At 40.0% G+C, this 25621-nt stretch overlaps 2 protein-coding genes across 2 annotated transcripts in view; one reads left to right on the top strand and one right to left on the bottom strand.

Annotated features, from left to right (window-relative positions):
* The window catches only part of spata5 (spermatogenesis associated 5), a 121082-nt gene extending 107700 nt beyond the window's left edge, over positions 1 to 13382 (bottom strand). The window contains exons 1-10 of the mRNA XM_037780222.1: positions 13125 to 13382; positions 12335 to 12459; positions 12048 to 12205; positions 10458 to 10516; positions 9142 to 9786; positions 8902 to 9031; positions 8252 to 8308; positions 7862 to 7985; positions 5692 to 5793; positions 5325 to 5478 (exon numbers count right to left, since the gene is read on the bottom strand). Of these exons, the coding sequence (XP_037636150.1) occupies positions 5325 to 5478; positions 5692 to 5793; positions 7862 to 7985; positions 8252 to 8308; positions 8902 to 9031; positions 9142 to 9786; positions 10458 to 10516; positions 12048 to 12205; positions 12335 to 12459; positions 13125 to 13299 (1729 nt within the window). The 5' untranslated portion in view covers positions 13300 to 13382. The remainder of the gene's footprint in view (positions 1 to 5324; positions 5479 to 5691; positions 5794 to 7861; positions 7986 to 8251; positions 8309 to 8901; positions 9032 to 9141; positions 9787 to 10457; positions 10517 to 12047; positions 12206 to 12334; positions 12460 to 13124) is intronic.
* Positions 13383 to 13894: 512 nt separating this feature from the next.
* nudt6 (nudix (nucleoside diphosphate linked moiety X)-type motif 6) lies at positions 13895 to 25580 on the top strand. Its single transcript, XM_037780223.1, has 5 exons — positions 13895 to 14254; positions 15862 to 16065; positions 21372 to 21427; positions 24260 to 24314; positions 24697 to 25580. The coding sequence occupies exons 1-5, from the start codon at positions 14005 to 14007 to the stop codon at positions 25077 to 25079; spliced, it is 948 nt and encodes a 315-aa protein (XP_037636151.1). The 5' UTR covers positions 13895 to 14004; the 3' UTR covers positions 25080 to 25580.
* The last annotated feature ends 41 nt before the right edge of the window (positions 25581 to 25621 follow it).

The following is a 25621-nucleotide window of genomic DNA, read 5'->3' as shown; positions in this document are numbered from 1 at the left end:
TATGCATCTCTCTGTTATTAAATTGCTGCATTACTGTGCAAGGATTTCCTTGATTGTAGACAGTCTGGTTTATTGTACAGACAAGTTTTTTTGTTTTTTTTTAAAGCACTATAAAGACATTGTGCAGATATTCAGTTTAATGGTGGCACCAAGCCAAGATGTTGGTCTTTGCTCAACGCTTGTGCAGATTTTGATTTATTGAATATAATGACAAAACATTATTGTATATCAATAAGCTTTGTACTCTAGATTAAATAAAGTCTGTTTCATTTATATAGCCCAGAATCACAAATTTGTCTCATAGTACTTTTTGTTTGTAACTGAGCAAATATCAAACTCTCTTTGCACCTTTTTCAATAGCTGAAAGGCAACAGTTTCCACCATGTGAATGAGACGTGGAGCCGCGGCAGTTCGGCAGTCGTGCAGCTAACAAACAATAAAACATGAAGACATGACATAAAGCCCAGTCAGAATGACGTGACGAGGAGCTACATCAGATACAACAGGAACGCTGTCAGGAGGGTTTATAAATAGAGTTACTGGCGTGCAGGCTGTACATTTTTCCTGCTGTGACTAACACAATCCAGCAGATCATCTTAATGTGTACATAAATCTGTCAACCTGCACGAAGCCATGATGAAAGCCATGTCCACTTCAGACACAGTAACTGAGACGGATGAAGTTCAGAGGAGCTGGAGGAGTGAGTCTGATGGAAGGTCGGCATCCACGACTGAAAAGAGACTTGATGAGCTTCATATTCTGAATGGAGGTCAGTCTATCTGCCCTCCACGCTGACATTACATTCACTGCTTGCAGCTGAGCTTGGCTGGTTACCTCCCCAGCAATATAACATCTGCCCACTAGAGGTCCTCATTTAAGGTTACTACAGTTCAGCTATAGTGTATCTGACCTTTCCTCCTGCAGCAGAGAAGCAATGAATCTAACTATGCACTTTGAATTGAGTTTTGAGATACTTGGACTGTCAATGACACATATTAAAGGAATAACTTGTGGAGAAATGAGTGGAGAAGCAAATCAAATGCAGATGATACATACAGGACAGGAGGGGTCAAATTGTAAAAATATGTAATCACGATTAATTGCATGGTTGTATTGTTATCTGTTCAAAATGGACCTTAAAAGGGATATTTGTCAAGTATCTAATACTCTTATTAACATGGGAGTGGACAAATATGCTTGCTTTATGCAAATGTATGTATATATGACTTGAATTCCTTAGGTTTTCTAGTTTCATATGATACTAGTATCTTCATTTTAGCTTTAAAACTGAGCCCGCTAAGATCGATTGTATTAATGCGTTAAAGAAATTAGTGTCTTTAACAGTTTATTGTGTGTTTTGTCTCATTTTTTGGCAAATTAATTACCCTTCAATAGGAGTGTAGGGAGGTGGAGTGAGTCTATAATCATAATTGTACAAAAGCGTATAAAAAGAACAATTACACTACTGGATAGTGAAAAAGCAACTAGATGAGTTGATAAACAAAAATTCCACAAGGCCTAACATCTGCCACCAATACAATTTCATTGTCAACTGAAACAAAATCAATCGCAGGGAGCAGGGGTCAGCGATTTACACAATATTATCTTATGTGTATAATTAAGATGATATCAATCTTTCATTTTTAAATCAATACAGGGATATCACGACACCCCCACCTCTAAACTTAATTTTGATTTTTTGATTTTTTCTTGATCAGAAAATGTTAATTTTAATCTTTTAGTTTTACAGCTAACAAATATAAATGCGTTTTGCAAGAAAAAAAGTATGCTTTCTTAAACCTGAGACGCATTCCTGTTTTTTCCTCTCCAGGTTTAAAAATCCTACCTTTCATTAAAGGATCACGGCGTTCAACCTGGATTCCTTCGGTCAGTGCACATGATGTAAAGCACAGACTTTCTTAATAATTTGTGTGCTCAGTGGAGGCTTAAAGGGGATTTGAGGTGACCTAAATGAAACAGACTTTAATAGATCTGGTATGAGTGCGCATTACATTACATTTGAAACTGGCCGATCCGTGATCAAGTGTAATTAAATGCTGATTATATAACACATCTGTCGTCAAGAAGTTGTTTTCTGGGGCTCGGTACAACTCGGACTGGACAAACAAAAACTCCCTAAATGACATCAAGATTTCCATCCATTCTTATGCACACGCAAATGCTCTAAAAAAAAAAAAAAGAAATGCACACGCAGACAACCAGGCCTGGCCATCCTTCCCTCTTGGTTTAAATAGTCCTACTCTGGTCTATAAGCAGTTCGGTATTGTACTAAAGGCAGGATGTGAAACCCCCACCACAACCTGCTCCTGTGTGTGTGCATCTTAAATTGAAGTCATAAGTGTGTGTATGTGCGTATGCTTCTCTGCAGCTGTGCAAGGTGGGGATCTTGTGCGTGACCCGAGCGTGTCGCAGCCGTCGCAATATCGTCCCCCCCATTTATATTTTACAGGAAGCGGTGCGTCGGAGCGTACGTTCCCGCAGCAGCTCATTGTTATCCGAGCAGCAGAAGGAAACAACTGCAGTTCCGACTCGATGTGTTTTTGTGCCTCTTCGGCTTTTGTTCCTTTCAATGAAAGCAAAGAAGGAAAAAACAGATATTAACTTGTGTGTGTTTATGTGCAATGTGTGGTAGTATGGAGGCTTGGTGAGGGTGGATCCTTACCCATTAGTCAAACTCACACAAACGCACACATATAGGCAGTTACTAACACACTGTCAAACCTCTATTTACAACTTGTCATCTTTGCTTTACACCCTGCAGTATATCAACAATGGATCAAATGTTTACGTGTATGTAAAAGGGTCGCTTGTAGCATCATAATCATCACCCGACTCTGCAGTTCCACAGAGCCTTTCAGGGTCTTTCAGCTCTTTGTTTTGGTTTTACGGCCCACAACAGCTTTAAAGCTCCAGTAGGCAGTATATTTTTGGCATCATTGGGCAAAAATTCCATAATAACCTTTCAGCATATTGTATTTCAAGTGTTCTGACAGAAAACTAGACTTCTGCACCTCATCATGGCTCTGTTTGCAGGCTTTAAAAAATCTAGCCCGTGACGGAACACTTTAGCCAATCACAGGTCATTTCAGAGAGAGAGCGTTCCTATTGAGCGTTCCTATTGGCTGTGCTCCGGCTGGTGGGCGGTGCTTGGTATTTCCTCAAGAGATCTCAACAACAGTGCACTACAAGATGTTTCTGAAAACATTTGAGGCGAGAAATAGGCATTACAGTAACAGAATATTGATCCATATTTGATCAGTGCTGCCTAGTTTGACCGTTTGGTCGGAGTTTGCGAGTGATTGACAGCCGGCTCAGAGACGGCAACTGGACGGCAGACTCCAGGTCAGCTCTGACTGGTTGTTTTCCTTCGGTCGGTGAAATCTTGCAGATGCTGTTAAGAGCACCGGGGACACCGGAGGACACAGAGGCACATGATTTTTTTCCATTTCTACACACTGCTGCTTTAAAGGTGCTCAATACAAAATTCAGAGCATATCTTTTGCCTCCACACGGCTCTCGAGATGGTGAAGGCTGAGCCGGCAGCTCGCACTTTATGTCAGTTTACAGTGCCACGTTATGTGTTGATTTAGCATTTAAAGAAAGAAAATGCATAATCCCAACACAATTAGTTTGTTTTTTACTAATATCAAATCACAGTCATCCTAAGCTAAGTGTTACTGTTTTGTTGTATATGTTATTTAATGTTTAATATTATTAACTAGAGTTTGCCAGCAGTTGCATCTTTACATAAACACTGAAAGCTTTGCTACCTAAATGTTTGTTTGACTCCTCAGAAGTCACAACTAAGGTTAGTTTCTGTGGCAGAGAAGAGTAACATAACATATCAGAATATTCACATTCATTTTCTCCTAAACTGTTGATGCCTCGTCATCTTGTTCATCGATAGATATTTAGTTAGTTGTTAGCTATACAAAAAGGTACATGTCAAACTGTTTCCTAATTTGCTAGATTTATTATTGCATAAAACCAGATTTCAAGGGAACCTCTAGGGGTATTACATGTGGATGCCAGGAGATTTGACACACAACTCTGAAGCCTTTATAGCTGTATTCTATTTCACCTCAGCTCGTATTTTACTCACACTTTATTCCCGGATTGAATGTGCCGACAGACATAAATAAAGCACTAAATGCATTTTGAATCTGTGGCGTACTTGTGAGGGCCTGTGTTTGTTTAGTGATTTGGGTTTGGAGACTTTGAGGGAAGTGAGCGGAGTCAAACAGGGTTGGGGAGGTTGTTGTCTCCCTCCGGGGCGTGAGGAGGTTTCTCAGAAAACACTGCCAGTCACGTCTGGCCCTTTGCGGACAGTAAATCACGCTCTTCGCCGGAGTGCTTCCGCACAGCAGCCCCAGCTCCCTCCTCAGCTGGAAATGCAATATGCCACGTACCCCAGGCGCTGGGACCACCCAGGAGGCATACGGGGTCACACGCAGAAAAACAAATGTGCCTGTGCTCGCACAATCCCACCTCCCCACCCCCAACGCCCACAATCAAGCACATTCAGATACACACATTCTGTAAATAAGCCAATATGCTCGTCCTCAGGATGTGAGGTGGATTGGTTTGTGGCATCAGGGGTGAGGGGGCAAAGGAATTTCACAACAAGTGGTGGTTTCAGTGGTTTCTCTCACTGGGATCTGAACACCACAGAAACTCACAACTTCCTTTTTGGCAAATATCAAAGGATGGTTGACCCTCTGTGTTCAAAAGGGGCTGCAGGCATGTCAGACATTTGGAGAAAATCATTTAAGAAGAAATAAGTCACAAGAAGTTGCGGTTTTGGCAAAGTTTTACGAGCAGAGGTGGAGTCAAATGTACCTAAAGCTCAATAACAAACTGTTGTTCGTATTCTAGTTGTTTGTTGGTTGGATGCCTGAGCCCACGAGGCAAACCAGACTGCTAAAAGATGGAGTGCATTTTTGGGCCAGCTGGCGCGTGTGACTTTGTTTTGGTTTCCTAAATGATGTTGATTTCGGGAAGAGAGGAAATCAATACAAAGACCAGCACAACTGGTCCGAGTAGCTGTGGATGTTCTTGGTTTCAGTGGCATTTTTACGATATACATTTAGGACTTTGTCGCAACAGAAATGTTTGCCTTGCTGGGACATTTTGTACATCATGTGGCCCAGTAGAGAGAGAAGAGAAGGCGTAGATATGTGAAAAACGCTGCAGACCACATTCAGACTGCCATCAGGTACCAACGACTAGGAAACATGTTTTTTGTTTTTTAAATTCCATAGCATTTTGACCTTCTACATGACAGTAGGACAGTGTTTACTTGCCTGCTTCTTTGCAAACAGCTGCGAGGTCTGCTCCGACGTATCCGTGAGCGGCGTCGGCCAGCTGCGTCACCTCCTCAGCGGTGGCGCTGCACGGGACGAAGTTCAGCTGCTTCTGCAAAATATCTGCACGCTCTGCAGCACTAGGAACTCCCACCTGCCGTCAGGAAATCAATAGAACAATGAATTGCAGAACAGAAAGTTTCGTTTACACTTAAAGTAATTGTGGTGGAACCCTAGAAGGAACTTTGAGGAACCCCAAACCATAAACGGATAGAGCACTTCAAGGAACTTTGCAGAGATACATCCAGCAGTTATCAAACAAACACACAGCAAAGCAGTAGGTTAATCATTTTGTGGTATTACACACCTCCAGCTCCTTGTCAAAGCGTCCTGGTCGGCGCAGGGCGGGGTCGAGAGCATGGGGCCGGTTTGTGGCCCCCAGGACCAACAGCTGACCTGAGTGACCCTCCTGGAAGGACAGGAAAAGATTAGTAATCATGGTTTAATGTCATGACAGGCTGTTTTCCTTATTTGCTCCATTTCTACCCACTGCAGCTTTAACGTTTACCCCTCTGTTGTGGTACAATGTTGAGATTATACGGTACGTGCCATCAGGATGCCCCTAAATGTATACATTTTTAAGAAAGACATCAACATACATGTATGTGTAATATATGTAATATGTAATATTTCAGTGATGCTAATGTTACCAGGCAATACAGTAAAGTTTCCAGTGTTACTAAGTGTTGATTCTTCAGTGCAACCTATTGACGTTGAGGTGTGTTTGTCCACTCCCACAGCTGTGGTAACTCTGGGGCTGCTTTTCAAAAACCATCAAAAGTGTAAAAATAACTGATGATGGACAGGGACTGGTACATTTCAAACTACCCCTGACAAAATCTGCGGTGCTGGCTAAGATACGCACCAGGAATTACATGCAAATTGTTGCTTTGAGTCACCAATATCAACTTTCGAGGAGCTAAGTAAAACAGCCTTGTATTTAACTTCATGACCATGCATTTGTGACTTCATAAGTCAGTCCTGCTGTGTTTCTCGGGGTGGTCTGCCTGCAAGATTTTTCCACTTTTAAACACCGCAGAGAGAACAGAAACACAAATAAATTACAGTGCGAGCGAGAATGGCGAAGAGCAGGAAGCGCTTTCACCACATTCCGCATCCTAATCAGTGCTGATGACCTTGGATCATCTAGCCTGGAAAACAGACAGACGTAGGTGTATCTGTGTAATATCACCAATCCAACTGTAGGCTCTTTTCTGCCTGGGCTCATGGAGATGTACTTTGCTGATAAACGTATGCCAAATTGGCAGGTCATGGCAACCTTAGGTGATTTGTTTCCCAGGCTCCCATTGGTTGTGTGTGTGTGTGTGTGTGTGTGTGTGTGTGTGTGTGTGTGTGTGTGGGGTGGGGGGGGATCATCTTTTTTCTCATCAGGAACTGACAGAGCGCTCAGAGGACAAACAACACCCCAGAGACACAACCCACAGTGTCTGAAGGGCGTCCAGCATGCAGAGATGGTTTCTGCATGACAATCTGCATTTCCAATGAGGACATTTCCTGACAGAGCCACGCTCTGCTGCAGAAAGCCACATTCTTAGGTCGTGTGTGTATGATGAACAAGCGCTGGTAAATGTAAAGCAGACATCCTTGTAATGATGATACTGATGGAATAATGAGAAAACTGTTCATTTCATACTGTAAGCGCTGGCCAAGTAATGAAAAAAGGACACAGAAAGAAGTGGCTATCATCACTCAGCGGAAACAATTAGTTGATTAGTAGATTCGTTGACTGACAGACTGATTTTTTTCTTTGTTTGATGGTCTTCTTTGTCTTTTTTTAATAGTAAACTGAATATTTGGGTTTTGGACAGTTAGTCTGACAAAACAAGACATTTAAAGACATTGTCTTGGACTCTATTATATAGACAAAACAATTAATCAAGGACATAATTGGTAGATTACTGGTATCAGAATAGACTAGAATAATAGCATTTTGAAGTTACTAGGGCTGCAACCAACGATTGTTTTTTAATGTCAATTAATCTGTTGATTATTTTGTTGATTGATCGATTAGTTGTTTGGTCTATTAAATGTCTCCCAAACATTTCCAACATCCCAAATGTTTCCCAAAGCCCAAGATGACGTCCTCAAATGTCTTGTTTTGTCCACAACTCAAAAGATATTCAGTTTGCTGTCATAGAGGAGTAAAGAAACCAGAACATATTCACATTTAAGAGACTTGAATCAGAGAATTTAGAATTTTTTTTCCCATAAAAAATTAATCAAACCCATTAATCTGAAAAGTTGGTGATAAATTTAATAGTTGACAACTAATCGATAAATATTTGCAGCTCTAGAAGTTACTGCACATACAATTCAATAACTCAAATGTGAATTTAGAGTGAAGTTAATTGCAAGTTCTAAGAAAAGCGCCATTCAAATGAAGTGACTATTATACTAACCTAATAATAAAAACCTGTTAGGATGTATTATGGTAGAAAGATATAAAGGACACTTACTGAACCAATCCCATCCATCAGAGTCAGGAGAGAAGCAACGACTCGTTTCTCCACCTCATTCTGCGCTCCCTCTCGCTTCGGGCACAAAGCATCCAGCTCATCAATAAAGATTATCGCAGGTGGTCTATAAATGAAGTAAAAAAAGTGACAAATGTTATACATGAACACTGATGTTTATAAAATGACCGACAAGGCTGTAAGATCCAATATTAACAAGCTGATGTTGGCGTTGACATATTTTTTTAGGACTTTAGTCTAGTTTAACTGTGCTGTCATTAAGGCCAACAAAAAGAAAACATTCAGTGGTTTGCATATATAGAAAATATACTAGGATAGTAATGATGATGGTAATTTAAGGGCACGATCAGCAGGATTAACTACAAAGTTTACCTCTGAGACGCTTCAGTGAATATCTGCCTCAGCCTCGCTTCTGTTTCACCGTAGAATCTGCAAAGACATAAGACAAGGATACGACTCTAGGATAATCACAGCCTGGTGAAACTTTACAGCTACAAACTACAGACCTAGAGCATTCAGAGGATGGATGGCTTTCCTAGCTAGATTGATAATCGGGGGTTTCTGAGCAGTTTACACAACAGACGTGCTCGCCATCCAATCGCCGAAAAACGCAATTCTTGCAGAAATCTCCAAATGTCAGAAGTTTTTGATACCAAATCACAGCGTGGCTTTTTCTATGGTGTTCCTCAAGGTCTTGGTGTCTTAATGTGATATTCTGGAGGGATTATTTATCATTTTTATCAATTATTGACTGGTAAAAAATGGTTAAATTTAGCACCAAATCTGTGTAACAAATGGTATCAACCCAAAAATTGCTGCAACAACTTATGAGACATAATAGAGCATGGGGATGGACATCACACACTCATATCATCATGTTCTTAACCCTTATACAATTTATTTTAATTAATTTATTAATTAATTTGTATTTCTGATTTATGACTAGAACAACTTGACACACAGTACACATTATTATACTGAGACAGAAAAGTGATGCGATGTTTTTGAGTAATAGGACCTACTTGCTCATGATTTCTGGGCCATTGATCACCGTCATGTGAGCTCCAACCTCATTGGCTATGGCTCGTCCAATCATGGTCTTTCCTGTGCCTGGGGGACCATACAGAAGCACTCCTCGGGGAGGTGGGATCCCTGCACAGAAAACAGCTTGCAATTAGATCTTGTGTTAAATGGAGTCCTAGTTTAGACTGTTTGAAAGGCTACAGTACACATGTGGAACAACAATGCGCTGTCTGACCTACCATAGTTGGAGAACAACTCGGGGTGTTTCAGAGGAAGCTCAATGGTCTCTCTGATGACATCCAACTGGCTGCTGAGCCCACCAATCATGCTGTATTTGACCTTCGACCTTTGAGCTTCTGCATCTAGATCCTCCTGCCCTGCTCTGTCTCTGAAACGGACTTTAGTGGAGCAGGACAGGCAGTAGAAGGTGTCAGTATTCAGTGCTCCACCAGGGGGAGCTGTGGGGGTTTTCTCTGCCTGCTCTGAGCAAAGTGAGCTCTCCACACTGACGGCATCCTCTGCTGATTCTGCAGGAGGATTCTGGGAGTTGTAGGACGGTGTGCAAGGAGCAGGGGGTGAGGAGAGAGAAGGGAGATGGGCTGGTCGGCGTGGGGTGCTGGCTGCAGGCCCGGGCTCTCCAGGCGTGCTTGGTGCCCCGTCGGCGCTGTTGTCATCCACAGTGAGCAAGCTGAGTTGCAGGGAGAGGTCAGCTGAGGTGGAGTCCAGCACGGAGGACTCCTCCGTGTCAGGGTCCAGTCCTGGAGATGGAGCTGGTCTGTGGAGGGTGACTCCGTCCTCCCCTCTGATGGTCTCGACCCGGAGACTGCATGACCGGCCGAAGTAGGTCAGGGGGATGACATTTCCTGGCAAAAGGATGTTCCCAACTGGCACAAAACAGACAAACCAGTTATTCTACCAAAGGAAACACAGCAGTCTGGACTAAAACTAAACATAAACAGCAATTCAAAACCAGGACACAGTACTTTTTTTATCCAAATGGGGTAATTGTACAGGTCTTGGAGACTAAAGTGTATGGATTGATGGATGATAGATAATGGAAAGGGAAACCAAAACAGGACCCCTTGTTACCTCAAAAGAAGGGTACAATACAAACCAAAACAGCAGTATATACTGTTCATATAAAATCTCAGATTAATGTATATATCCAGCAAATTATTGCACATGTAATAAAATATTATTGTGCACAAATATATCAATTTTTGTATTCTCATACAGGAACTGAAGCATGCTTCCTTTTTTTTTTTTTTTTTTTACTATAGAAGCTGCATTCTCACACTTTTCTTTGTATTTCCTATTCGGTCAGAAAGTGAGCTTCATCATGACCAATTATAAGGTTTCATATTTCATTTCAGTAGAGTAAGAGCCTGGAATATAGTGCTCCTCTTTCTATTTAATATATCGAGAATCAGGTTTTGAATGAAGAATTGCGTCTGAATCGAATCTATCATCGAGAATCAAATTTTAGGATTAGCAGAGATTCCCATCCCTACTTTAAAAGTGTCAACAAACATGCAAGAGTGTGAAGAAGACTTACCCAGTGACCTCAGAAAGAAGTTCTTGAACTCTTCTGTCTCTAGTGTGTCATCTTTTGACCTGAATGACAGTTATATGTATGTGAGAATTAACTATAATACATAATAATAAACTATACACATCTTGTAATGTTTTTAACCTATTATATTAGGGCTGTAAATGTTAGCGTGATGACAATGCGATAACGCAAATCGTTTTAACGCCACTAATTTCTTTAACGCATTAACGCAATAGATCCATGTCATACTAGCTTGTCAGTCATCGCCATCTTCAAAGGGGTCCCTTGACCTCTGACCTCAAGATATGTGAACGAAAATGGGTTCTATGGGTACCCACGAGTCTCCCCTTTACGGACATGCCCACTTTAAGATAATCACATGCCGTTTGGGGCAAGTCATAGTCAAGTCAGCACACTGACACACTGACAGCTGTTGTTGCCTGTTGGGCTGCAGTATGCTAAATGCAGTACCTGTGAGGGTTTCTGGACAATATTTGTCATTGTTCTATGTTGTTAATTGATTTTCAATAATAGATATGTACACATTTGCATAAAGCAAGCATATTTGCCAACTTTCATGGTGCTAAGAGTATTAAATACTTTACAAATCTCCCTTTAAGGTACATTTTGAACAGATAAAAAATAATAATAACAATAATTGCAATTAATCTTGGACAATCATGTGATTCAATATGTTAATCGATTAACAGCCCTAATTATATATAATATATATACATAATATATACAATTTAATTAATCTGGAAAGTGCCCTACTGACATTAAAATCTCTTTCACAGGAGCAGCATCACACAGAACACAAAAAGGTTACAAAACATTCAAAACACATAAAATTTAAATTATGTCATAGCATGTAATATGAAAACTGAAGAGTGTAGATAAATATTATTCCAAAAAGATACATGCATAATGTAGATAAATAACATCTAGACAATACTATTTTTGGAAAATTTATAGTTTGTCATTTTAACTGCAGTTACAAGATTTAACCAGCAGATGGCAGCCTTTACCTAAGATACACAACATAAAGGTGTGTGATACAATCTAAAGGCTTTTAGAGGTTTAAATTATTGTTGATGCTCTTGTACATTATTACAATGACTTTATCACATATAACACCACACACTATTTGTATTGGGGTTTAAAATTTCAGCTGCAGATTTGTAATTTAATTCAATAGTGTAGTGCAGTTTGATGATATTTCGAAGCAAAGTGACACAGTGGATATGTGATATACGCATGGATGGAAAAATATTAGAAAAATCTCTCAGTATAAGGCAATAAAAGCCAACAGCACCACAAATTACAGCTTCCAAATAATAATAAATAATAAAGTAAAATCAACATCTCAGTTTCAACACAAACTGAACATTATAACCTTCATGATTTATTGCAGTGCTGTTGTATTAGACTGTATTAGTTTTAGCTAGATGTACCTAATAAACTAGAAACTGAGTGTACAATAACTATAATATAGAATAGTGTGACTATGATATTTTAATATGTATAATGTATATTTTTAATTTACATAATTTATTATTTGTTTTAAGTCGGTGAGTGTCAGATGAAGGTTACCTGTTAGAGAGGACCACCTCCTCAGCCTGAAGCACAGGACCAGTCAGTGGGTGCAGCATCACCTCGTCACCTGACTTCACTCTGAGGTTATTCTGAGCACATTTCTGAAGACCAACTTTTCCACCAGGAAAGGAGTTAACCGGCCATCCTAAACACACCTGTAAGTCAGACGAAATAGACAAATGAATATTAATAACATAACAGCATCACTCATTTCATACGTTAGTCAGTAGAGCTTTAAAACAACAATACAAGTGATGAGGAGAGAAGAGGAGAAGAGAGGACACCTCTTGTTGTCCTGTGGGACTCGTCAGCAGGACAGGCCTCCCGATGCAAACGCTGGCTGACTTCATTGAATTGAGGCTCAGTTGAACTAAAGTTGATCTGCAACTTTTGGGTGTTTTGTCATCAGCTGTGAGGAAAAATAACAAACAATAAACAATAAATCAGACTTCAACTAAGTAAAAGTGAAATTTCACAACATATATTCATATACATATATGTTCCCATTCACTCTGTATCTTTTATATCTCTATTATTGTTTTTATAATTTGTGTATACCTTTACCTCTCCTGTGTTTCACTCTGTTTGCTGATGTTGCTGCTTTGTAACCTGAATTTCCTTCGGAGGATTAATAAAGGTTCATCTTATCTTATCTTATCTTATCTTATCTTATCTTGTAAGTGATGGGGACAGATGCAAAAATACATTATAAAGTGCAGATGAAGTTAATTTGAGCAGTCTGAATTAGACAAATCAAGCTGATATCTTGCTTTTTATACCAAAAAGACTGTAACTTTGGAAGAAATTCACATAGTTATTATATCAATAAATATGGATAAATAGCCTCAAAGCAGAAAGCTACTTTTACCTCAACCAGTGTCTCATTTTAAATCAAATGTGTGAGACAAAACAAAACAGAGCAGCATGTCAGCATCCATCAGCATCAGCACCAGCATCAGCACCAGTGAGTGAGTCCATCTTCATACTGCAGATTGGTTCATTTACTGCATTTATATACTCTACAAACTGTGTCAAAGCATGTTAAACTGTTGGCTTTATGCCTCAATGTCTTACCTTTCTCAATGAAATCAATGACAGTGAATGAGTTGCTGTGTAAACTTGTGCTGCTTCCTCCTTCGTGGCCAGATGTCTGCAGGTTGGAGGAGTCATTGGAGCTCTCCTTCAGCAGCAGTGAACTGTCTCCTTCACTCGCTCTCTTCGATTTGCTCTTATTCTTCTTTGAGGACATTTTTTAATAGTAAATCCTCCACGTGAACCTGCAGACATGTGTAAACACAGAGGATGGAGTGTAAACTTCCTGGTTAAAGTTTAATCCCGCCTCCCTTTTACCGTAAAGACATTTTGCAGCAGGAGAAAAAAAAGTCGTGCAAAACTCCATAGAAAAATCATATCATTTTAGGTTTTCTTTGTTACAAACAAGTAATAACACATACTTTGACATGATTAAATAGATAACAAACATTTTCTAGATGCATTCTTTAATTCGGCATATATATAATATACCAAGCGGCGTTTTTTCATAGTTTTCAACGTTACTTTTGATTTTTTGTTTGCGTCTTTGCGCCACATGACGTCTTGAAGAGCGTGCGTCAACGAGCATTGCAGTACTGTATTAACCTTGTCATAATTTATATTTTACAGCATTAAAATGATTAATTTGTTAGCCGAATTCATCATCATATGTTATTTTATATCTAGCGTTAATACTGGTAGTTAACGTTCACGTATTAACTAGATAACCTGTAAAATGTCTAAATGGAGTAATCACAGACTGGGTTTTGGCTCCGGCTCCCTGGAGCTATTTTTACCAGACTATTACGGTATTTATGCAACTTCCAGGGCGGACGTTTACGTAACTGTACTACAAGCACATGCCGGTTGAACAGTGAACAAATACCTATTAAAAAGGTTGTTTATGTGAGTGTATAGTAACATGGCTGCTGGTGCGTTAAAGCTTTTAAAGCCGTCGTCGTTGTTGTTGAGAGGAAGGTCGTGCAGCAGAGCTCCAGCTGCTCGTGCGTTCTCCTGCACAGCAGCTCGCTCTCAGCTGCACGGGGTGACCGGTGCCGGTGCCGGTGCTCTGACGGGCAAAGTGGACCGATTTGGTGGAGTGACAGTGAACCTGGCTGACATCTGTTTACCGGTGGACATCAGTGAAAGCTCCTTCAGCAGATTGCTTCAAGGTTAGTTGTCCTAAAGTGCTGCTGTGAATGAGACTGAGAGGAGTAATGCACAGGTCATGTCTTGCATCAAATCTGCAGGTATTGCACATATGCATTGGAGATAAAAGCACATGAAGTATTGTTGCAGGGTTTCCCAGCGTTTATCAATGTTTGGGATCCCATATGCAAAAAAAACAAATAATATATATTTAACCTCTTAAGCCCTAGGGTGCTGGAAGGTGTGGTTTGCCTAGACAGACATACCCAAAATAAATCAAGACTAGCTCCACAACTACCAGGTCTATATGCATGATCTTGGTCTCTATGGATATGTATATTTTTATTTTTTTATTTTTTTACCTTACATATATTGTTGTTGTTGTTGTGTGTCACTATATTTTATCTATGTTTTTTATGTACAAGCTGCCCCAAACCAATTGCCCCTAGAGGGCTTAATAAAGTTGTTTGAATTTAATTTAATTTAATTAAATTGATAGGTTAAACCTCAGATAATTCATCCCCAGTGTAAGTAACATTGTGACTGTTACTATGCCTGAGTATATTGTGATGAACCAAAGAAGACATTTATCCTCGCCTAAAATGTTTTCTAGATTAGACAGTGGATAACACCATTATAGCAATGATGTCATGCACAGAGATGCCACTGAATTCATTCAGCAACTCCTTGACTACAACTTTGCCAAAGCAGATATAAACAACACAAAGCACATAGATTCTACAAAGGTTTTAGTAAGGATAGGACCAGGCGGACTCTCCATTTGGCGGGGTTTCCCAGCATTTATTCAGGTTTGGGATCCCATATGCTGAATGCAAATAATATATATTTAACCTCTTAAGCCCTAGGGTGCTGGAAGGTGTGGTTTGCCTAGACAGACATACCCAAAATAAATCAAGAATAGCTCCACAACTACCAGGTCTATATGCATGATCTTGGTCTCTATGGATAGGTTAGACCTCAGAGAATTCACCCCCAGTGTAAGGCAAGGCAGCTTCATTTGTAGAACACATTTAAGCAACAGGGCAATTCAAAGTGCTTTACATAAACATTCAAGAACATTGCGACAAAGTGCAAAAGAACATTCAGACATAATTAAAACAGTTATAAAAACAAGCTAAAAATAAAAGCTAGGATAGAAGCTAAAATAGGATATAACACACAGAAAATATTATATTAGGGTAGCTGGAACCAGAAAAGATCCTGGCATTTTTGATTTATAAATGGCTTAGAAGATTAGTTAAATATCCAAATTGTTGCCGATTGATTTCCTATTGATCAGCTAACAGATGAAGTGGCCAACTGTTTCATCAGTACGTCCTTACTACCTGTATTCTTCCAGTCAGTCTGGGATTCAAACCAGCAACCTTCTACTTTGAAAGATCTGCTTCCTTTTACCCTTCAGGCTACTTCCACCAAACTGTCTCTGCTGCCTGTCATCTTCTCTTTTCTTTACATTTTCCATTTGCTTCCAAAATCAGATTAAGCATCAAAAACAATCTTCATTTTTCCTGTTTCTGCAGTTTATTATTTAATAAAGCAGCAACATCATTCAAAATTAATTTTTAACGTTTGTGTATCCTGGTGAACTTTTGATTTGTGTACTCCACAGATTCTTTGGCCCAGTGGAAAGCAGATGGGAAAGTTGCAGTGTGGCTTCGAGTTCCCATCTCACTGAGTCGATGTGCTGCAGCCGCCTCTACTCACGGCTTCACCTTCCATCACGCCAAACACGACCACGCTGTGCTGGCGCTCTGGTTGGGAGACGGGGAAAGCAGGCTGCCGGGGTTTGCAACTCACCAAATCGGAGTAGCAGGTAGAAAATGTTTAGCCTGAAAGTTCGTTCTTGACTTTGGAAACAGTAATGAACACAGTTAGAAGAAAGTTACTTGCTAGATTTGAAGAAGAGACATATCATTAAAACCAAAATACGAACATATATTCAAATTGAGCACGATTATGGCACTGAAACTTATGTTATTGCACACTTATCGAGTAGTCAAAGGTTTTTAGTTGCACAGTAAGAACAGGAATCCTTCCTCTGGCCCTTTAAGCCGGTAGATTTAAAAACATCCAGGAGGACAACAGGTTGTGTGAAGTATGCGATTTAGGAGAAGTTGAAAAATAATCACATTTTCTTTTGTATTGTCCAAAAAGAAAAAGTATGCGATTTGGAACACAGAGTGTCTATAGAGACCATCAAGAAGAAACACTATGCAGCACATCGACAATCAATATACAAAATACACTGTATATACAACTAGGGCTGTGTATTCTGGTGATACGATATGTATCATGATACAGGAGTAACGATTCAATATATTGCGATACTGTAAGCAAGGTGATATATTGCGATTTTTTAATCTAATTTTAGGAAAACTGTCATAGTATAAAGAACACACCACCATATGCATAAAATCTGAGTAAAAATAAATTTACTTTTTTATGCAATCAGAACAGTGGGATCTGCATTTGCATTCATCACAGTCCCTGTATCATCCAACTTCATAGTACTACTTTAGGAGGGCACATACACTGAGATGGAGCATCTCTTTGCAAATAAAATAAAGTATTGACTGAGTTAGTCTTTCCATGTAAACTATTAATTAAAAATCAATACAGTGTTTTTGAGAATCGATACAGTATCACAAAACACAATATTGCCATATTATATTTTTTCTATATTTTCTTACACCCCTATCTACAAGATAGAATATGCAACAGAGAGAGATAAATGCTATGTAAACATCAGGCTTCAGCCATCATCAACCACAGAGCATGATATATAATCTATTATAGTTTATTCAAAGTAAAATGACGAAATCTTCAGTAAGACCCAGTGGTCTCAGTGCTCCTAAGGAGTGGATCCAAAACAGCTTAATCTATCGTCAAACATCAAAAAACAATAAATAGATTAATCGGTTACTCAGTTGACAGAAAATGTATCGGCAGTAAAATAACCGTTAGGTGCAGCCCTAAAAAATATCTCTCGATTCACTATCGCGTCATTTTTGAGTATCAAATTCTACATCCTTGTGTCATAAATTGAATGTGTATGCGCACTTCTGGCATTTATTAAACCAAAGACTTCAGAGCTTCGTCTGGTGTTCCATTACTTCCGAGCTGACCACAAGCTCCCGGGACACACAAACCCAAATCATTACTGATATGGGAGTAAAGTTTACGTCACTAGAGCAGTGATGAACACTGGCGTCAGGCGGCACCAGACAGACACTGCATTATTTCTTAATATAAATCAGAGCTTCAGGTTTTGGAACGGGTCACACCACAGAGACCGAGGTAGACTTGACAGAAGCCGAAGATATGGAAAAGTGATTTAAATCCATTCTGTTGCTAATTTAAAATCATTTATTCGTAGCAGTGATATCCTACTTTTTATTGTTAAAAGAGGAGAGGTTGTTTGTCTGTTGGCCTGTTATGCATTTTTCAACTTTGGCCTATTTCACTTGCGTAAATGGAAATTCACTCATCAGCATTGTGAATGTGTGGAGAGGAGCAACAAAGGGAGGAGTTGCAGATCTGAAGTGTGCTACGTTTCTGATCGTCCAGCAGAGGGCAGAGTGCTGTTTGTACCTTTTAAGAGTGGATGCATTTGAATCATGTCAGAACATGTCCAGAGCATCCTTCAGTTTGGAAGGGGGGTCCAGAAATTCCCTTTTTTGTTGCCAAAATGAAACGACACAAACATTGATGAAACTGAGGTTAGGAATGTGAAATACACAGCTGTTTAGATGATCTGATACTTGTTTGCTCGGGTGCTTGCAGCTCATTATTTTCAACTTTCACTACTACTACAAAACCATTTCTGGTGTTTCAAAACTTGGTTCTTATTGTTGTATATGACCAACACACCTGTAACTGAGTTTAACATGGTACCCACTCTCACATCATTTCAAAGGCAGATTAGGGCTGTGAAAATACAATATTTTGGGCTTCGAAGCTTTGGTGAGAAATATTACGAGGTATTCGAAGCTTCGTTGCTGCACTACTGTACACACACGCACCTCTACACACTGAGAATTGAAAGTTAGCCCAACAAGATTTAAAACTATCATACTGCAGAGCTAAATCCAGATGTTACATAAACGTTCATGAACTGAAAACACACTGTGAAAGGGTTAAAGTTCTGAGACGAAAACACAGACAACTCCCAGACCGGACAACACCGTGGTAGCGACCTGTCAATCCCAAGGTAGCCACGCCCTAAAGCATCGATTTGACTCTAAATGGGACCATAATTTACTAAATGAACATCATGTTGTAGTGAAGAAAACTTGAAACTAGTGATTGAGACCATAAACTCATGTTTACAATGTTTACTGAGGTAATAAATCAAGAGAGAAGTAGGCTCATTTTCTCAGACTTCTATACAATCAGATTTATTTTTGCAACCAGAGGAGTCGCCCCCTGCTGGATATTAGAAAGAATGCAAGTTTAAGGCACTTCAGCATTGGCTTCACTTTTCAGACTTGGAGTTTGCTGTCTGGAAAGGTAACAGATGTTGGGCACAGAGACGGTTTCTCATCTAAAGAGATTGCGCTCTACACACACACTTCAACATCTGCCCTGCTGAAGTGTCCTTATATGAAGCTGAAATCCTACCAGCTGTACATGACCTCTGATCTCTCAGCACAGGGTCAAGGACTTAAAGCTCAAAGTGATTCCAAGAACTTACACACTCCTTTAAAATATCACAATATAATTAATGCTATTATTATTATATCAATGGTATTCTGCAGCATCTCAAGCTGTTCACGTCATGTCTACACTGATATCCTGTGTCCACCCAACTGATGGTTGAGTAAGCTGCTTGTTAACGAGAAGTGAAATAAAAGGAAATAGATTTTGGCAGATTTTTTACACAAATTAGCATCATTATTGTGAATCACACAGAGTGTTTCATGGTCTGATGCATCACCTAGTGACTCATGGAACCATTAATAATTGTTTTTTTGGACAGCGTTCACTCTTTTCAATGCCGTCTCCCCACCTTACAGCACAGTATGTGTAAAAACTAAACCAGCAGTTATGTAACAGACTTAATTCATAACAAATACACCTTTGCATGGAAACCTGGGCAACAAAATCCGGGTAATAGACGTCGCAATGCCAGTCTAATTAGTATATTGTAATGAAATTCAGCTCAAGTGTTGACTAGATGCTCTGATCTAGAGCGACTCTCTTCCAGATTTCTACATTTGACCTCATTGTGACCTCATAGTATACCACACATATACTGTGAACCCATAATTATTGTAAAAGCTAAAAAGTAGTAGAAGAAGCCTACATGAAATATGAATTAAGAGAAGACATCAAATGTTTTTGTGGCTCAGAAGCCAACTGTAACCTCAAGCGATTAACAGTTTTTACTACAGAACCCACAGTTCCCCTGTGATGATTGCTTCTGGGCTTTTTGTGTCATTCCCTTTTTTTTCTCTCCTGCTCCTTGAGAGCATTTTGTTTCCTCGACTGAAGGCTACATAATGATAGCCTCCCTTAGCAGCAGCCAGGCCTCCTCCTGTGAAGCGCCATATGGCACAGGGATCAGGGATGACATCAGTTTCCACTTGGAAGTCCAAGTCAGGCCTTTAAGACGACCCATCCCTCTTTTACACATCTGTGACATTCATTTAAGGAGGCCCGTCCCGGTCGGTCAGACGGAGCAACCGGAAAAGAAAGTGGCCCGTTTTCCCTCCTCCTCCAGGAGCTGTCAGCGGCAGCACATAGCTGCCTCTCTTAGTCACAACCTGCTGAAAAAAAAAGCTGCTCAAACAGGAGAGAAAAATGTAAATGGTGAAATGGGATGTCCACATCTTTCACAAGTACAGCTGAGTCACTCGAACTCGGTTTAGACTCGAAAGTAACACATTTTCATATATTTTATGTTAACCCCCTATTTTCAGACATCAACGTGGATGTTTTTCAACACGTTTCAATTTCCACTCAGTCAAACAGTTCACATAAACCCAATGCACGCCACCTGCCCTGCATCAAAAAACAGATACAGAAAGTTAGCAACTAGCTGGTGAATATATTGGAGCATTTAGCAGCTAAAGAGCCAATCCAAACATATAAACACTTTTGCCTTTTGACATAGCCTGATACGTTGTACAACATACTTAGTTTGAAGCATATTGAGGCCGTACAGTGAGAGAACTTTAAAGTACAGTGTGTAGGTTTTGGTGGCATCTGGTGGTGTGGTTGCAGATTGCAACCGAGTACCTGTCTGCTCACTCCTCACTTTCCAAGACTGCGGTAACGTGAGCTGCCGAGTGCAAAACCGTGGGAACGCCATTTGCCTTGCTCCTTACCATATTAACTCTACTTTATGAGCAACGGAGGTCAGACGGCAGCTGGCGATACCACGGTTTTGCACTCTGCGGCTCACGTTACGCGAATGGCTCTCTCTAGAGCCAGTGTTTGGTTTGTCCGTTCTGGGCTTCTGTAGAAACATGTTGGAGCAACATAGAGGACTCCGTGAAGAGGACCCGCTCCCTATGTAGATATGAAGGGCTCATTCTAAGCTAATGAAAACAAGATTCTTGAATTCAGGTGATTATACACTAATGAAAACATAGTTATGAGTATTGTACATTTCTGCTAATAGATCCCCCGAAATGTTACACACTGTTCCTTTAAAACTGTAATACACTTCTGGTATTTGCACCGTTTGGATAAAAGTCAAGTGGCACTTTTATAACAGTTTTATTTTTAGTATATTAGATTGAGAAGTGCAATGAACTCAATTTCCCACTTATTCTAAATTATGAGCAACAAGCCCATCAGTGTTATTGTCATTTATTTGACTGGTTTGTCTGTGAATTTGACTGATCTTCAACAGCAGAGACGTGTTAAGGAAATATAAAATGGACAAGGCAGCTGTTGTGTCGTCTGAGGCCTGACGGAGAGGCTCAGCTCCCGGCTTCTTTTCGCCACATGGTGAAGGTTTTATGTTGTGTCCAACCTAATAATTAACTTTGAACTTGACTGCCAACAGGTTTCAGTAACTACGTCAGTGCAAAATGTGGACTAGCTTATATATTGGGGACAAAAGGTGCTTGCAAAATATGTGAAACGAATGTCTGATTGTTTGTTTTCCAGGTGCAGTTGTTGATGAATCCAATGGAAAAGTTCTTGTGGTCCAAGACAGAAATAAGGTATTATGTCACTTTATTGTTACATATTGCTCTCCATTACATTATTTCAAATATCTTTTTGTTTTTCCATATAGACCACATTCATTTAATTAAATTAAGATATAATTATTTTTGTTTTATTTTCAGTAAATGTATGAATTTGGTTATTGTTATGTCCAATCAGGAATGCAGCATATGAAAAAGCTAGCTATAAGCACAGAGCTGTAATTATATATATATACTAGGTACAGTTGGCAGCATGACACATTTCTTTAAAAGAAAAATCATGGCATATTTTGGCAGGTGAGATATTATTTTTGGCAGCTAGCGGAGCCAAAAGGCTTCAGTAATATTGGACACTGATCCTCCATCTACAGTGAAAAGATGAGCCAATGAAGCAGCAGATCTTTTGGTGCTGCTGAAAATATCTGTGTTGTGTTTGTTTAGTGAGTTGTATGTTGCCTCTGTTGATCCAAACGTGTGTGGAAATCCTCCCAGCTCCTCTCACGCTTAACATAGCTCCACACGACATTAGTTGACCTCAAGCAAACACGGTGTTTACGTGAGCTGAATGCACTCAAACAACTTTGTGAGTGTGCGCCTGTGTCCGCTCTCACAGAGCCCTGCTGTAGCGCTCAAGTTGTTATGAGGTTGACTTACAACAGGCCTCTTTTTAAAATCTTTGCTACACAGATTTGTTTGCATTCTCAGTCGGCCAGGACGAGATTGCACGGCGATGCTGCAATTTTGGACACCAATTATGTTTTAAGATACCAGCTAATTTGATTTGACATTAACGAGGCGATAAGTAAAGACACACCCTCGCACAACGTGTGCATTTTGTAACCTAAATAGTAGAGATTGCAAAAACAGCTTCTGTCCTTAATACAAACATTATATTTTGTAATATGACCACATGCACACCACCACCATGACTGCTAACGCTGCCAGGAATTCAAAGCATCAAACATCAGAAAGTCCTGGCATTGTGCCTACCCATGTAACTCAATATACTGTACACCAGTATACAGTAGATCTTCTGCACAGTGGTGGAAATGCTCCCTTCACCGGCAGCTCGTAGCTAATGGTGCTAACAGCGCTTACAATGGAAACGAAGGTAACAGTGCCGACAACAGTGTTAATATGGGGGGGAACCAAAGGGTGGGTTTAACGCTGACGTGATCAGCTGTAACCGCCATATTAGAGCAATGCAGTCGCAATCGCAATCACAAACACGCACTAAAAGGCACGGGCAGCCGGCCCGGCTATGTCAACAAAGCAAGGAGAAACTCAGATTACTACACACACAGAGGGAGAGAGACTTCACCCTCTGCTCAGGTAGACATTTACTCCTCTATATCTTAACATAGCAAATAGTTGTGTGATGTTATATTAATGTTCTGGAGAGCACCTTTTAAAGTAATTACTCCCCCCCCATATTATATACTGTACACAATATAGGAGTTTATGAATTAAAATAATTTATATCTTTCCGTGGTGTTAAAGTTGCAGTCTTTATGCGTACCCCTCTTCAGTAGGAGTAATCTGAGAAGGGACCGTAAAACCTGGATCATATGACAAAATATAGTTCAAATTATAATTAACGAGTAAAAGTGGGTCTGCTGACAACATACGACATGTGTGTCCCAGCCGGGAATCTGAAGAGCATACAATGTATCTTAATGGCTTCTGTCCAGAAGCAGAGGGAAACAGTTAGTGGCCTGCAAGTGTGGGAAGTGTTTTATCTCTTCCTCTTCTACTACTCCTCCTCCTCCTCCTCCTCCTCCCCATCAAACTGTTTACTGGAAATGGGCTTCATAACAGTCTGGCCCTTGGCAGTCGAGAGTCTCTGGCACACCGAGCCGGTTCAGAGCTCACGAAGGGTTACAAACTTCCTGAAAAGAAGCCAGGACATTATCACTCTAACATCAGGAGAAAACACAAGACAGATCCCCAGCGGACTGAAGGTCATTTCATCCATCGGGGAGCTGAATGATGTTAATGAGGGTTTAATTTAACCGTCGTTCAATCATTTCCCAGTAGACTCAGCGTGAACAGTTTATTTGGCATCCTTGCGCAAGGGGTTTTGGTATTATTGTTTTAGCATTTAGCTCTGACAGCTCCTTTACTCTGAAAAAAACACGCTGATTAGAGTTACACAAAATCTCTTTATTTCTTCCGTACCAGCCCATTTTCAAACAGTTCCAAAAATATATGTTGGTGAATCCTAAAAAAAACATCTGTATTTAACCTTAAATGAAATGCTGACTTATTGTGTGGAGTCAAATTAAATAGAATGTGAACATTTAATGCTGTAATGCATTTGTGTTCCTCACAACGAGAGGATTTGCAAAACAAGGGAAATCTTAAGATGAAATAAAGCACTGCATACAAAAAATCTTTTAAGTAACTACAAAAATATATGTACAACACTGACATCATAATTTAACCAGCAGCATACTGTTATTAAATATCAAGGATAAGTGGTGAAACAGGTTTTGGAGGACACACTTTTCACCGCATCAAATGTAAAAGTCTCCAGAGTGAGGCACTAAATATAAAACGTAAAATACAGTTGCTCAGATCAGAGCATTGAACATCTCTCTGTCTGTATAATTATTAGTTCAGATACATAAGATGATGCTTTGAACACACATTGTACTACTTGCTGTGATTGTCTTAAAGAAACTACTGCCACGCTGTAAGACGGTGCCACTGATTTAAAGAAATTGTGATTCAAAACAAGAACATAAATGGACATTTTCTGAAGCATACATGTTGATATGACTCTTAAGATACATTTACAGCAGTGCCATCTATCACAATTGATGTTAAATTTGTACTTTTTTCCAGACAAAGAATGCTTGGAAGTTCCCCGGTGGCTTGTCTGATCCAGGAGAAAATATTGGTGAGTGAGCGTGACGCTCAACAGAGCAACAATCTAATACAGTACATCTAGCTAAATCCTTTGATTTTAGTGTTATGCATAAAGATGATACATTCATTTGAACTGTACAAAATAAGGCACATGATATATATGCAAAATAATTATCTGTTTCTACAAATTCACCTTTTCTAACATTTTAAAAGCAGCTTTAATATTATGACAAAACCCAAAAAGCAGCGTCAAATGTTACAAAAAATATATGTATTTTCCCTTTTCCCCCACATCTAAACATCCATCTGCAAAATGACTCTGACAAGGGAACGTAAATGTATTCCTTTTTGTCAGGATCTCTTAAAAATGCCTCATCTTACATATTATTAACATTTTAATGAATCTTTCTCAGGTGCCACTGCCGTTCGTGAAGTCTTTGAGGAAACCGGCGTTCAATCCGAGTTCAGGTCTCTGCTCAGCATCCGGCAGCAGCACAACCACCCCGGCGCCTTCGGCATGTCGGACATGTACATCATCTGCCGACTCAGCCCTCTCAGCTACGACATCAACTTCTGCACTCAGGAGTGTCTGCGCTGCGAGTGGCTGGACCTCGCCGAGCTGGCCAAGACCGACCACACCACGCCCATCACCTCTCGCGTAGCCAGGCTGCTGCTTCAGGGCCTGGAGCAGGGCTTCGACAGGATCGACCTCGCCATGGAGGAGCTGCCTGCCGTCTACTCTGGGATGTTTTACCAGCTGTACCACAGGCAGCTTCCTCCGACACTAAAATCCTAACAAGCCGCCGTCAACCTGATGGGGGTTAGCATATCAAGTTGACACACGGTTGTCAGTATTACTCATATTTAAAGTGTATTTATGAATGGAATTTTGTTTGCAGTGTGTTTTTTTCACACTGTTACTGTTGAAGAAATATGGTTATGGTTAATATGGTGCAATAGGCTGTGGACTACAAGAACATTCACTTTGTGGTTTTTAAAAGAGATATGCCACTGTGGTGCCTGGCTGCAAGACTGCAGAGTTTTATACGGTTCATTTAACACTTTTTTGGATGCCATGTTGGTAGTCCATATCTGTCGGACAATAGAGTGCTGCAGGGATGATGTATTTTTGTAGGGTAAGTTAGCATCGCCATGGTTCCCTCAACAAAAAGCCAATAGGATTCTTCCACTGGGTTTTTGATTATTGCTAAAAATAGGCCCTGTTGTGGTAAACACACTGGTTCCGTAAAATAATCTTCACAAATGAACACCACTTTTATGATTTTGAAGTGTGAATGCAATCACCAGAAGTAAAAAGCTAACGTTAGGCTATAAACG

This window comes from Sebastes umbrosus, chromosome 9 (assembly GCF_015220745.1).
Source record: "Sebastes umbrosus isolate fSebUmb1 chromosome 9, fSebUmb1.pri, whole genome shotgun sequence".
In the NCBI taxonomy this organism is placed as follows: Eukaryota; Metazoa; Chordata; class Actinopteri; order Perciformes; family Sebastidae; genus Sebastes; species Sebastes umbrosus.
This window is presented reverse-complemented; position numbering and strand designations above follow the sequence as displayed.

Bases quoted from the DNA above. Each gene is read 5' to 3' on its own strand.
- nudt6 (XM_037780223.1), top strand. From the start codon at position 14,005: ATGGCTGCTGGTGCGTTAAAGCTTTTAAAGCCGTCGTCGTTGTTGTTG. The intron at 14,255-15,861 runs GTTAGTTGTCCT...TGTACTCCACAG, and splicing joins CTTCAGCAGATTGCTTCAAG to ATTCTTTGGCCCAGTGGAAA. The intron at 24,315-24,696 runs GTGAGTGAGCGT...AATCTTTCTCAG, and splicing joins TGATCCAGGAGAAAATATTG to GTGCCACTGCCGTTCGTGAA.